A 12,168-nucleotide genomic window follows, 5' to 3' on the forward strand; every position below is an offset into this window, starting at 1 on the left:
CTTGAAGGAATCAAGTTATATCAGTTTTGTTTAGTGCCATTTTGTGTACCCACCAAGATGAAAATAGGAGCGGGGATAAAAAGACCATGCGTGTTAAAAGTTTGGGCCAAATCACATTGGTACAGAAGACATGGTATTGCAACAAGAATTTGCTCAAAACTTTATTCTGCCGTTTGTGCAAAAAAAAGGGGGAATACAACCCTGTTTAAACAAGAGAATTAAAAACTGTTTTTTTCTTATAAAAAATATAGCACACATTTCAGCTTACCAAAATGTATGAACAAACAATATAAAATAGTAATAATAAAAGATAATAATTTTGTTAATCCAACATAATTCAAATTATCCCACAATGAAACTGCAAGTGACCACCTACTGTATTAGAAATTGCACAATGACGAGAAAAACAAACAAAAAAACAACAAAATTGACAGATCTAAAAAGCCAGTGCAACTTACGCATTCGTGGTAGTAAAGCATCACCCACCAAGATGAGTGGTTCATAAATACTGTACAATAATGACGTGAAGATGCACGATGCCAAGCCAAGTGTTTCAACCAAATCCCGACTTTGCAAACAGACCCACTCAGAGTGCAAACAGTTTACAATTTCACAGCCATTTCATGCATAGAAAGGAAAAAAAAGGTACTTTGTAAAAAAATAAAAATGCCACCAAGGCTCATTGCTTGACCTATCATGGTCCTGCTGCTGCTCTCCATAACAAAGAATTGACTCCTGGTGTGTGCGCGATGGAAGCTGGACCGCGTGTCCTGCGATCGCCACATAATTCAGAGCCCTTTATCGAGGCAGCGGGAACTGTTGCCAGAGTCAGTCGTGCCAGGCCTGAGCATCATGGGGTGGAAAAGGCGAGTTAGGAGGATATTCTAAAGTGTACTTGCATTTTGACAGATTGACACACGCACACACTACCCACCGAGTGCACGCAGTAATTCTCGTCGCACACTTGCCGTGAAGGTGCGTACAAGACAAAGCGTGCTGAGACCGGCAAAAAGGACGTTGTAAAGCAATACAATATGGAAGTTCCCCAACCAGTCAAACTGTCCGAAACTTCCAAGCAGATCAAAGTTGGTGATACCTGGAAAATATACACGTTGTCGTGACCAAAAATGTATCGAGCGACAACATCTTCTCAAAACTTATCTGCAGCGATTAAATAAAATCCTTTAATGATATACATTTTCTCTTTTGGAATCATTAGATTTCGCAGCCCTCATCCTCAATTCCTCTAAATCCCTGAAAGAAAACAATTAATTTGGGAAGTAAAAGTTCTCAAATTCCGATCAGTTTTTCATTGGCCCTTCATCATTATGACATCATGTTAAAATATTTTTATTTTTTTTGAGGAGGAACTAAAAAAACAAGGACAAATGTGTCCAAGAGCCGCGTCCTAAAGGCAATAACAACAACTTCCGATACTTCATCACGTGCATTGATGGAGCCAATAGCGAGACCCGTCATGGAGGCTCCTGTTCATGACGAGAAAATCGTGTATTTGCAAAATTACAACACATTAAATGGAATAATCTTTAAATAGTAACGTGAACTTTTCTAAACTTTAAAGCAAATGTCCGAATATATTTAAAAGTTGATGATAGACGCTCTCAAAAGGCACCCTCAATGCGAGGATGTGTACAGGTGTTTAGTATTTAAGGAGATCCGGATCCTGTATATAAAAGAGCCGAGTCCTAAAGGTTTTGTCTTCACCAGAAGAAGAAGAAGAACAACAACAACAAGAACAACGTGGAGCTCTCTTAGAGCCAGCGTTCGCTCTGCGAGACGCGGCTAAAAATTAGCATGAGGATGCATGTGGGTAATTCGGAGATTCCAATGTGTTGTTTGATGAAAAATAAAGAAAAGCATTGATAGAAGCATTTACTTAAAAAAAAAAGTCATGTTAGCCATTACATATGAAAACTAGAACGGGACTCAGTACAGCGCATACCTCCACCAAGCTCAACACTTTACGTTTTGTATCTCACTGATAGGTCAGATCCGGATCTTCACCAAAATCCAATAGATTTGTCCTAGACACACACCAAACCCGTCCACCAAATTTTGTCCGAGTCAATTCCGAACTTTTTAAGATATCCTGCTCACAGACAAACAAACAAACAGGGGTGAATACATAATCTCCATCCAGCTTTAGTCGTGGAGGTAATCATAGTAGTTTAAATATCAATTTTGAAAGTTGTGGATGTAAATATGGGCAAATGAAGATTAAAAAGACATGATTATTTTAATGAATGCAAAAAATAATAATAACTAGAACTGCCACTTTATAACTGCTGGCAGTGATGACCGGGTACCCAGTCAGTCCGCCTTTGATACAACATGGGACTTTCTGCAGATGACAGTCGCAAAGTTTCGCATTGAAAGGATAAGCGGTGCCAGAGAAAACATTATTTAATGGTGATACAAACACAGGCCTGCTTCGAGAGGGCGCGGAACAGACGAGTTACGAACTGGGCAGCACAAAGCGTTCAATTTCGTTATTACTGGCTTCCAGATTCAAATAATTAAATAATTCTGGCTCCCAAACCGTGTGACCGATCAGGTTGAAATTTTAAACTTTTGTTTAGCATGTCACCTGAATTATAAATCTGAAGTTTCGCATATATAGAGGCAGCGGTTCCAGAGTAAACATTAATTAATATTTATCCTTCAATCCAAGATGGCGGCCAAACCATGTGACTTGTGATGTCATAATTTGCAACACGTTTGCAAACACGATGGTGGATGATAACTGCAAATTTTCGCTTCTCCAGGTTAAGCAGTTCCAGAGAAAACATTATTTAATATTTTTCTTAAAACCAACATGGCTGCCAAACCCTGGGCCCGATCCCGTTGAAATTTCAAATCCTCATTCCGCATGAGCGTTCCACCATAAACTTGATGTTTCACATTTATTGATGCAGTAGTTCACGAGTAAACATTAATTAATATTTTTCCTTCAATCCAATATGGCTGCCAAACGTTGCGTCGTACCTCAAAAGGGGGTGAGAACTTTTTATTCGTCATGGAGAGGCGGTCATAGTGGTCGAGTTTCGCCTGGATCTGTTCAGCCGTTTCAGAGAAAAAGACGTTTGAAGATATTGTTTTTCAATCCAAGATGGCTGACGAACCATGTGACCTATGACATCAGAAATTTATATTCTGCTTCCAACTGGGTATTGGAACACGTTTGTGAAGTTTCGTGTTAATCGGTAAAGGTGCGTTTTTCTATCCAAGATGGCCGCCAAACCATGTGACGTGTGATGTCATAATTTTTACCATGCGTGCATACACGATGGTAGATGATAATTACAAATTTTCGATTCGTTTGGTTCAGCGGTTCCAGAGAAAACATTATTTAATATTTTTCTTAAATCCAAGATGGCGGCCAAACCGTCTAACGTATCAATTCGAAATTAACAAACTTATATCGCCTACGTGTCCTGAATATAGTTCTGAAATCTCCGCTTCATCCGACCAGCGCTTCTGGAGAAGAAGATGTTTGAAGGTTTTAGGGTTTTTTCAAGATGGCCGCCGAACCATGTGACCGATCAAGAACAAATTAACAAACTTGAGAAAGGAGCTCATGGGGAATATATGTGTGAAGTTTCGTCTTCATCTGTCTTGCCCTTCTGGAGAAGAAGATTTTTAAAATTTATTCATTTTCAATCCAAGATGGCTGCCGAACCTTGTGACCTATGATATCATAAATTTAAATTCTGCTTTCCATTGATGACCCGAACAAGTGTGTGAAGTTTCGTGTAAATCGGATAAAGTCTATTTTTCTATCCAAGATGGCCGCCAAACCATGTGACTTCTGAGGTAAATTTTTTTTACCATGTATGCAGACTTGAGGGAGGAAGGCACTTGCAAATTTTCGCTTTGATGGCTTATGAAATACCAGAGAAAACATTATTTAATATTTTTCTTAAATCCAACATGGCGGCCAAACCATGTGACCTATCACTTTGAAATTAACAAACTTGCATCGCATACATCTCACGAATATAGTTCTGAAATCTCGCCTTCATTGGACCAGCGCTTCTGGAGAAGAAGATGTTTGAAGGTTTTAAGGTTTTCAAGATGGCCGCCAAACCATGTGACGTATCAACAACAAATTAACAAACTTGAAAGAGGACCTCAGGGGGAATGTGCCTGTAAAGTTTCGCCTCAATCTGCACAGCCGTTCTGGAGAAGAAGATTTTTTTAAAAAAACACAAAAAAACAAGATGGCGGCCGAATTACGTCACTGATGACGTCAAAATATTTTTTTTCTACGATGAATTTTTGTGTAGATGATGCTCAAGAAATTTCAAATTTTTGCCATGTGGCGTTCTACTTGACGAATTTTTACTGGGATACCTCTTCACTGATGACGTCACGAAAAATCACACGTATACCTGAGAGGGAGCTTGTTCAAATGTACCAAGCGAAATTTTTTTACACTAGAAGGTTTCCGAGATACAGAGGTCCAAAGTTGATCTGTTTTTTCAAGATGGCGCCCGTATCACGTGACCTATGACGTCATAATTATCAATTATGTATGCTATCAAAAAAGATACATATGTGGTGAAAATTTTGTGTCGATTGGTCTTACCATTTCTGAGAAAATGGCATTTAAAGCGAAAAAAATTGGAAATTTTGCAAATTTACGGCGGAAGAAAAATAATAATAACTAGAACTGCCACTTTATAACTGCTGGCAGTGATGACCGGGTACCCAGTCCGTCCGCCTTTTGATACAACATGGGACTTTCTGCAGATTACAGTCACAAAGTTTCGCTTTGATCGGGAAAGTGGTTCCAGAGAAAACATTATTTAATAGTGATACAAACACAGGCCTGCTTCGAGAGGGAGCGGAACAGACGAGTTACGAACCGGGCAGCATAAAGCATTCAATTTCGTTATCAGCAATGCCAACCCTCCCGATTTCATCGGGAGGCTTCCGAAAATTCACCCAAACTCCCGCCCTTACGATCACTATCCTTATCCTCCCGAAATTTTGATATTTTTGCACTGTTCACTAATCAGAATGTACTGGTATGAGAATTGAATGAAAAGCATCGTCTGCTACGTATAGCATGTGGTAACTCCATAACGTTCGCTGCTACCAAATTGTACGTAAAAAATTGCAAACTCAAATGAGGAGCAGCGAAACATTGGGTCTGGATCTCGCTTATGCGATCATGCACTGAGATTTAGTGCATGCGGTATGTGTGCAATACAGTGCATGCGGTATGTATGCACAGTGTATATGCATGCGATACGCTCACTGCATGCAGCTGGGCCCCGTACCAGCCCGGCGGTCGCGACCACCGTGCGGTGTTTAACAGCCGCTAGAGTTCTACGAGTCGCGCTGCAGCTGTGGAACATCGACTTCGAAGTTACCGATGCTTCAAGCCCTCGATGTTGATTACGAAATGGCAGAAAAGAAGCTTACGAAGACCAAGAAATGGTCTCAGAAGTACAAGACCGAATACAGTCTCCAATACCCGTGTATTCGAAAGTCTGAAAGAGGAATTCATCATGCGTATTGTACAGTATGCAGCGTTGATATTTCAGTTGAGCACGGAGGTCGCGATGATATTCGGAAGCACGTTGGAAGCAAACGGCACACAGACATTGCAAAGGAGAGATCTTCGAGCACGAGTACCGGTACACTTCTGAATTATTTCACCAAACAAGGGACAAGCGAGGAAGAGGATGTTACTAGAGCGGAACTTCTCTTTAGTGGATTTATTGTGGAACATAACTTGCCCATATCAGTCTCAGATCATGCTGGACCTCAATTTCAAAAGATGTTTCCAGATTCAAAAGTTGCTTCAAAGTATGGATGTGCAAGAACAAAAACTTGCAAGATGTGCAAGATGTGCAAGAACAAAAAAAAAAAAAAAAAAAAAAAAAAAGCAAGAAAAAAAAAAGAACAAAAAAAAAAAATAAAAAGAACAAGAACAAAGAAGAAAAAAGAACACTGGTCAACAATTTTTTACTTTCTGAATGTTGTCTAGATTTCTACAAGTGAATTAGGGTATTCTGGCACTGCTGAATCAGGAAATGGCATCCGTTTCTCTCCATCAGGTCAGGTTTTTGTGCTAAGTTGATTTGAAAAAATCAGATCTTGTGACAAAATCAATTACATTTTTGTGGCATTATCAGCTGATTTTTGTCAACACATATCATCCTAAACATGTTTTTAAGAAAAAAATGTTTTGCCAACAACATTTATTGATTACACGATAGAAACATCGATTACTGTCATCTGAATGGTGGGCATTGATAAAGGTAAGTACAAGTAAATTGCATGTTGCGTCACCACTGTTCAAACTTCAGGGCTTGAACTTCCGTTTCTTCGAACTCCTGGAATGTTCAGCGGCAGGGAGGTCTCTATTCAGATTCCAACAGTAGTCAGCCATCATGACTGCGTCCCAGCGACCCTGATACCTGGTCTCCATCTCCTTCATGTCCTGATGGAATCTCTCCCCCTGCTCGTCACTCATTGAACCCAGGTTCTCAGGAAACCGGTTCATATGTGAAAATAGGTAGTGCATCTTGATGCTCATGTTGCAGCCCAGGTTCCTGAAAGCAGTCAGCATGTTGTTGACAAGTTCTGCGTAGTTTCTGGCCTTATTGTTGCCAAGAAAGTTCTTCACTACCAAAACAAATGTCTTCCACGCTTCCAGTTCCACTTCATTCATTGAGTTTTTGAACTCTGGATCTCTGATGAGCTGACGGATCTGAGAACCATCAAAGATGCCAACTTTCAACTTCTCCATGGTCAATCCTGGAAAAGCCTGGCACAAGTAAGTGAAGCAGTCACCATCTTTGTCCAGAGCCTTGGTGAACTGCTTGATTAAGCCGAGCTTGATGTGCAGCGGTGGGAAGAGTATTCTGTCTCTGTCCACCAGAGGGTCGTTGATGACGTTCCTTTCTTTGCATGGCACCAATTCCTCCCGCACAGGCCAGTCCTTCTTCGTGTAATGCTGAGCACGGTCCCTACTATCCCACATGCACAGAAAACATGGGTACTTGGTGAAGCCAGACTGTTGTCCCAACAAAAAGTTCACCATCTTCAGGTCAACACAAATAAACCACTTATGCTGATCATAACCAATTTTCTCCAGCACGTACTTCACCGCTTCATACTTCTCCTTCAGTGTAGTCGAGTGAGCGATGGGTACAGAGGCAAACTGGTTGCCGTTGTGTAGCAGAACACATTTCAGTGATCGCTTGCTGCTGTCAATGAACAGTCTCCAATATTTGGGTTCGTACTGTGGCACTCCAAGCTTGAGCAGAAGCGCATGTCATAAATTGGCGCATGTAGGTATTGTACATTCTTCAGAGTTCGTTATTTCAAGAAATACAACTTTTTTGTATCACATTATTACAAAATCTGCCCCATTAACTTTAGTTTTGATCCACGAACTTTATGCTTTGCCTCACCAATTTTTGGAAGATTTTGAGGTTTTATGACTTCAAACTGATCCCTTTTCGACATAATCACCTAGAACTATCGTACCTGAATACTTCTTGTCATTAAAATAATTATTTCCAATTAAAACAATTATTTGACATGACATTTTACCCCCACCAACTTCTTCTAAAATGCTCCACACATGCGTACATGTGAACAAAAATGTAAAAAACGACATGTGGCCATATCTCAAAAACTTGACCTGATTGAACAAAACTAATGTGAGTTTTGGATTCAGCGCATCAGATTCGTCCTAAATCAGCTTAAAAAATGCAGACAACAAATTTGTTGTTGACCAGTGTAATTGGTGAGTTGTCAAATGTTACTGCTTCATCTATTGCCGATATTGCTAGACTAGCTCCAGTTAGCCTAGCTACAGAAGGTAGCAATGACAGTGGTGAGGCCCAGCTATATCCTGTCCTGATTTCATACTATGACAACAGTGCTGGGATTGTGAAGCAAGGTTTGCTAAGTTTGCCTGCGTGCAAACAAGATTCCACTGGAGAAAACATTTTCAAACTGCTTGATCATGAGTTCAGTGACAGGAAAATTCCGTGGGGAAATTGTGTTTCCTTTTGTGCTGATAATGCCTCTGTCATGGTGGGCAAGCACAAAGGAGTCGCTGCTTATATCCACAAACAAAATCCAGAGTGCTACATCATGGGATGCCCTTGCCATATGATGCACAATACGGCCAAGAAGGCGGCTCAGGCCTTACCCATTGAATTAGATGACTTTCTCATCGATATTTACTACTACTTGGACAAAAGTAGTAAACGCGTCAAAGGAGTGAAAGCACTGCAAGAACTCTGTGATGCCCCGACACAAGATTCTGAAGCATGTCGCAACAAGGTGGCTGTCCCTTGGTCAGTGCCTAGACAGGCTGATTGAACAGTGGGAGCCACTTCGCCTCTTCTTCAAAGAAGAAGTACGAAGAAAAATGCAACCAACTGTAGCCAAGACTCTAACAACGAGCAAGAAGGACGGCACTGTATCTACTGCCAGTACTGGCACTGCAGGATCAAGCACTCGTGGAGCAGCATTCACCACTACCACTGCAGTATCTGCTGCGAAGAAGACAGCAGGGACAGCACCAAAACCAATGCTGAGAGCAGGTAGCATCACCGGCCCTTCATCACGTTCATCTACAAAGCAGATCCCTTCAGAGTCGAGAAAGACTGTGATAGTCCCATCTACAGGCAAAGAAGGACCCAAGTTAAGTTCTGCTTTTGCCAAATCACTTGATAGAAGCTCAGCAAAACCTTCGAATCAGAGGTCTTCTTCCTTGGCTGCACCTACCTCAAGCTCTCTCCTCAAACGTAAAATTGGATCTGGTACTACGAGTCTGACCTCTTCTGCTGGCAGTAAACGCAAGTGTGATCGCCCTGCGGCTAAGTGTACTACGAGTTCTACAACTAAAAGCGCATCTTCCTCAAACACTGTGCAGGAATCTAGAGAAAAACGTGTCAACAGGATGTTCTTGTCTCCACAAACAAAACTCTATTGTTTCTTCCTTCGATATGCTAACAAGCTTTTTGAGAAGGGGAATCTTCTGCTCCAAAGAGACGAACCCTGTATTCATCTCCTGCACGGAGAATTGAATGGTCTTCTGAAAGATATCTTCGTATGGTTTTTGAAACCATCGGTGTCATCGGTTGCTCTGGTAAATGTACCCTTCTCTGACAGAAATCATCAGAAGAATGATGAGGACCTCATGATTGGGAACGATGCCAAACTGTATATAAGGGAACAAAGGAGTCTCAAGAAATCCACCTTCACTCTGAGTGAGTCAGACATCCAAGGTTTCTTCAGTGCAGTTCGCTCATATTATGTGAAAGCCTGCAATTATATCTTCAAAACCTGGCCGCTGGATGATGAATTAGCCAAGCATGCTCAGGTGCTGGATGTTAAGCTACACCAAGAAGTGGGGTTTGACTGTGTGGAGTTTTTCATCAAGAAATTCCCCTGTCTGTTCAGTGGCGGTGATAGTGACATAGACAGTCTTGAGAGTGAATTCGCTCACTACCAGGCAGACGCCTCCATAGCTACAATTGCTACTGAGACAGTGAGAGTGGATGAGCAGTGGCATCGGATTTCACAGCTCACAGATCCCTGCACTGGTGCCAAGAAGTATCCTAATTTGAGCAAAGTGATGAAGGGAATCTTGGTCATTCCTCATTCGAACGCATCATGTGAGCGGGCACTCAGTCTTGTACGGAAGAATCATACTGAATTTCGTCCCAATTTGAGTGTCAAAACCCTGGAAGCTCTCTTAATTGAAAAACTAGCTCATAACACCCCTTGCTACCAGAGAGAATACAGCAAAGACATAATCAGAAGGGCTAAAAGAGCCACACAGCTGTCACTCAGCAAAGCTGCCATGGAAAAAGCAAGCAGCAGTAGTACCAGCCAGTAAGGTAAGAAAAATATTGCTTCTTTTGTGCTTTTTGTTAATCTTTGATTGTCCCCTAACTTACTAATATTAACATACATGTAACATTAAAAAGTGCACAATTTTCCCCTTTTTTGTTCAAAAAGTGGGAATTCTTAACATGTTAAATGCTCCAAAATAGGGCTCAGAGGGCACTAGAGAGCGTCTAGAACCCCAGAGCTTCCAGGGCCCTAAGGCGGGCCCTGGACCCCGCCGCAAGGGTCGAGCGCTCCGCGCTCGAGATGTGCGCTTCGCGCACATTATTTGGTGTCGGTTGAAACTCCTCCCTAATTCTGATTTCCAAAAGTTGGCATCTCTGCGTTATTACTGGCTTCCAGATTCAAATAATTAAATAATTCTGGCTGCCAAACCACACGGCCGATCAGGTTGAAATTTTAAACTTTTGTTTCACATGTAGCCTAAATTATAAATATGAAGTTTCGCATATATAGAAGTAGTGGTTCCAGAGTAAACATGAATTAATATTTATCCTTCAATCTAAGATGGTGGCCAAACCATGTGACTTGTGACCTCATAATTTTTACCATGTATGCAGATGTCATGGAGGATGACAGACGCATATTTTCGCTTCGATAGGTTAAGCAGTTCCAGAGAAAACATTATTTAATATTTTTCTTAAATTCAACATGGCTGCCAAACCATGTGACCTATCAATTAGAAATTAACAAACTTGTATTCCCTACTCATGTGCAATAGGGGTGTGAAGTTTCCCCTTGATCAGAACAGGTGTTCTGGAGAAGAAGATGTTTGAATGTTTTAAGGTAAATTCAAGATGGCCGCCAAACAATGTGACCAATCAAGAACAAATTAACAAACTTGAGAAAGGACCTCATGGGGAATATATGTGTGAAGTTTCGGCTTAATCTGTCTTGCCTTTCTGGAGAAGAAGATTTTTAAAATTTATTCATTTTCAATCCAAGATGGCTGACGAACCATGTGACCTATGACATCAGAAATTTATATTCTGCTTCCAACTGGGTATTGGAACACGTTTGTAAAGTTTCGTGTTAATCGGTAAAGGTGCGTTTTTCTATCCAAGATGGCCGCCAAACCATGTGACGTGTGATGTCATAATTTTTACCATGCGTGCATACACGATGGTAGATGATAATTACAAATTTTCGATTCGTTTGGTTCAGCGGTTCCAGAGAAAACATTATTTAATATTTTTCTTAAATCCAAGATGGCGGCCAAACCGTCTAACGTATCAATTCGAAATTAACAAACTTATATCGCCTACGTGTCCCGAATATAGTTCTGAAATCTCCCCTTCATCCGACCAGCGCTTCTGGAGAAGAAGATGTTTGAAGGTTTTAGGGTTTTTTCAAGATGGCCGCCGAACCATGTGACCGATCAAGAACAAATTAACAAACTTGAGAAAGGACCTCATGGGGAATATATGTGTGAAGTTTCGTCTTCATCTGTCTTGCCCTTCTGGAGAAGAAGATTTTTAAAATTTATTCATTTTCAATCCAAGATGGCTGCCGAACCTTGTGACCTATGATATCATAAATTTAAAATCTGCTTTCCATCGTCGACCCGAACAAGTGTGTGAAGTTTCGTGTAAATCGGATAAAGTCTATTTTTCTATCCAAGATGGCCGCCAAACCATGTGACTTCTGAGGTAAAAATTTTTTACCATGTATGCAGACTTGAGGGAGGAAGGCACTTGCAAATTTTCGCTTTGATGGCTTATGAAATACCAGAGAAAACATTATTTAATATTTTTCTTAAATCCAACATGGCGGCCAAACCATGTGACCTATCACTTTGAAATTAACAAACTTGCATCGCATACATGTCACGAATATAGTTCTGAAATCTCGCCTTCATTGGACCAGCGCTTCTGGAGAAGAAGATGTTTGAAGGTTTTAAGGTTTTTTCAAGATGGCCGCCAAACCATGTGACGTATCAACAACAAATTAACAAACTTGAAAGAGGACCTCAGGGGGAATGTGCGTGTAATGTTTCGCCTCAATCTGCACAGCCGTTCTGGAGAAGAAGATTTTTTTAAAAAAAACACAAAAAAACAAGATGGCGGCCGAATTACGTCACTGATGACGTCAAAATATTTTTTTTCTACGATGAATTTTTGTGTAGATGATGCTCAAGAAATTTCAAATTTTTGCCATGTGGCGTTCTACTTGACGAATTTTTACTGGGATACCTCTTCACTGATGACGTCACGAAAAATCACACGTATACCCGAGAGGGAGCTTGTTCAAATGTATCAA

The 12,168-nt window shown here is 40.9% G+C and overlaps 1 protein-coding gene across 9 annotated transcripts in view; it reads right to left on the reverse strand.

Annotated features, from left to right (window-relative positions):
• Window positions 1–12,168, reverse strand: part of LOC147028286 (protein LMBR1L-like) — a 205,856-nt gene that overhangs the window by 2,091 nt on the left and 191,597 nt on the right. For all 9 annotated transcript variants that reach the window (XM_085878559.1, XM_085878554.1, XM_085878555.1 and 6 more), the window contains 2 exons: window positions 935–1,096; window positions 1–843 (listed from right to left, as the gene is read on the reverse strand). The exon at window positions 1–843 is cut by the window's left edge and continues 2,091 nt beyond it. In XM_085878559.1, the coding sequence (XP_085734685.1) occupies window positions 695–843; window positions 935–1,096 (311 nt within the window). In that variant the 3' untranslated portion in view covers window positions 1–694. The remainder of the gene's footprint in view (window positions 844–934; window positions 1,097–12,168) is intronic.

Source organism: Eptatretus burgeri, chromosome 4, assembly GCF_056783735.1.
Source record: "Eptatretus burgeri isolate ZD-2024b chromosome 4, Ebu_testis_v1, whole genome shotgun sequence".
In the NCBI taxonomy this organism is placed as follows: domain Eukaryota; kingdom Metazoa; phylum Chordata; class Myxini; order Myxiniformes; family Myxinidae; genus Eptatretus; species Eptatretus burgeri.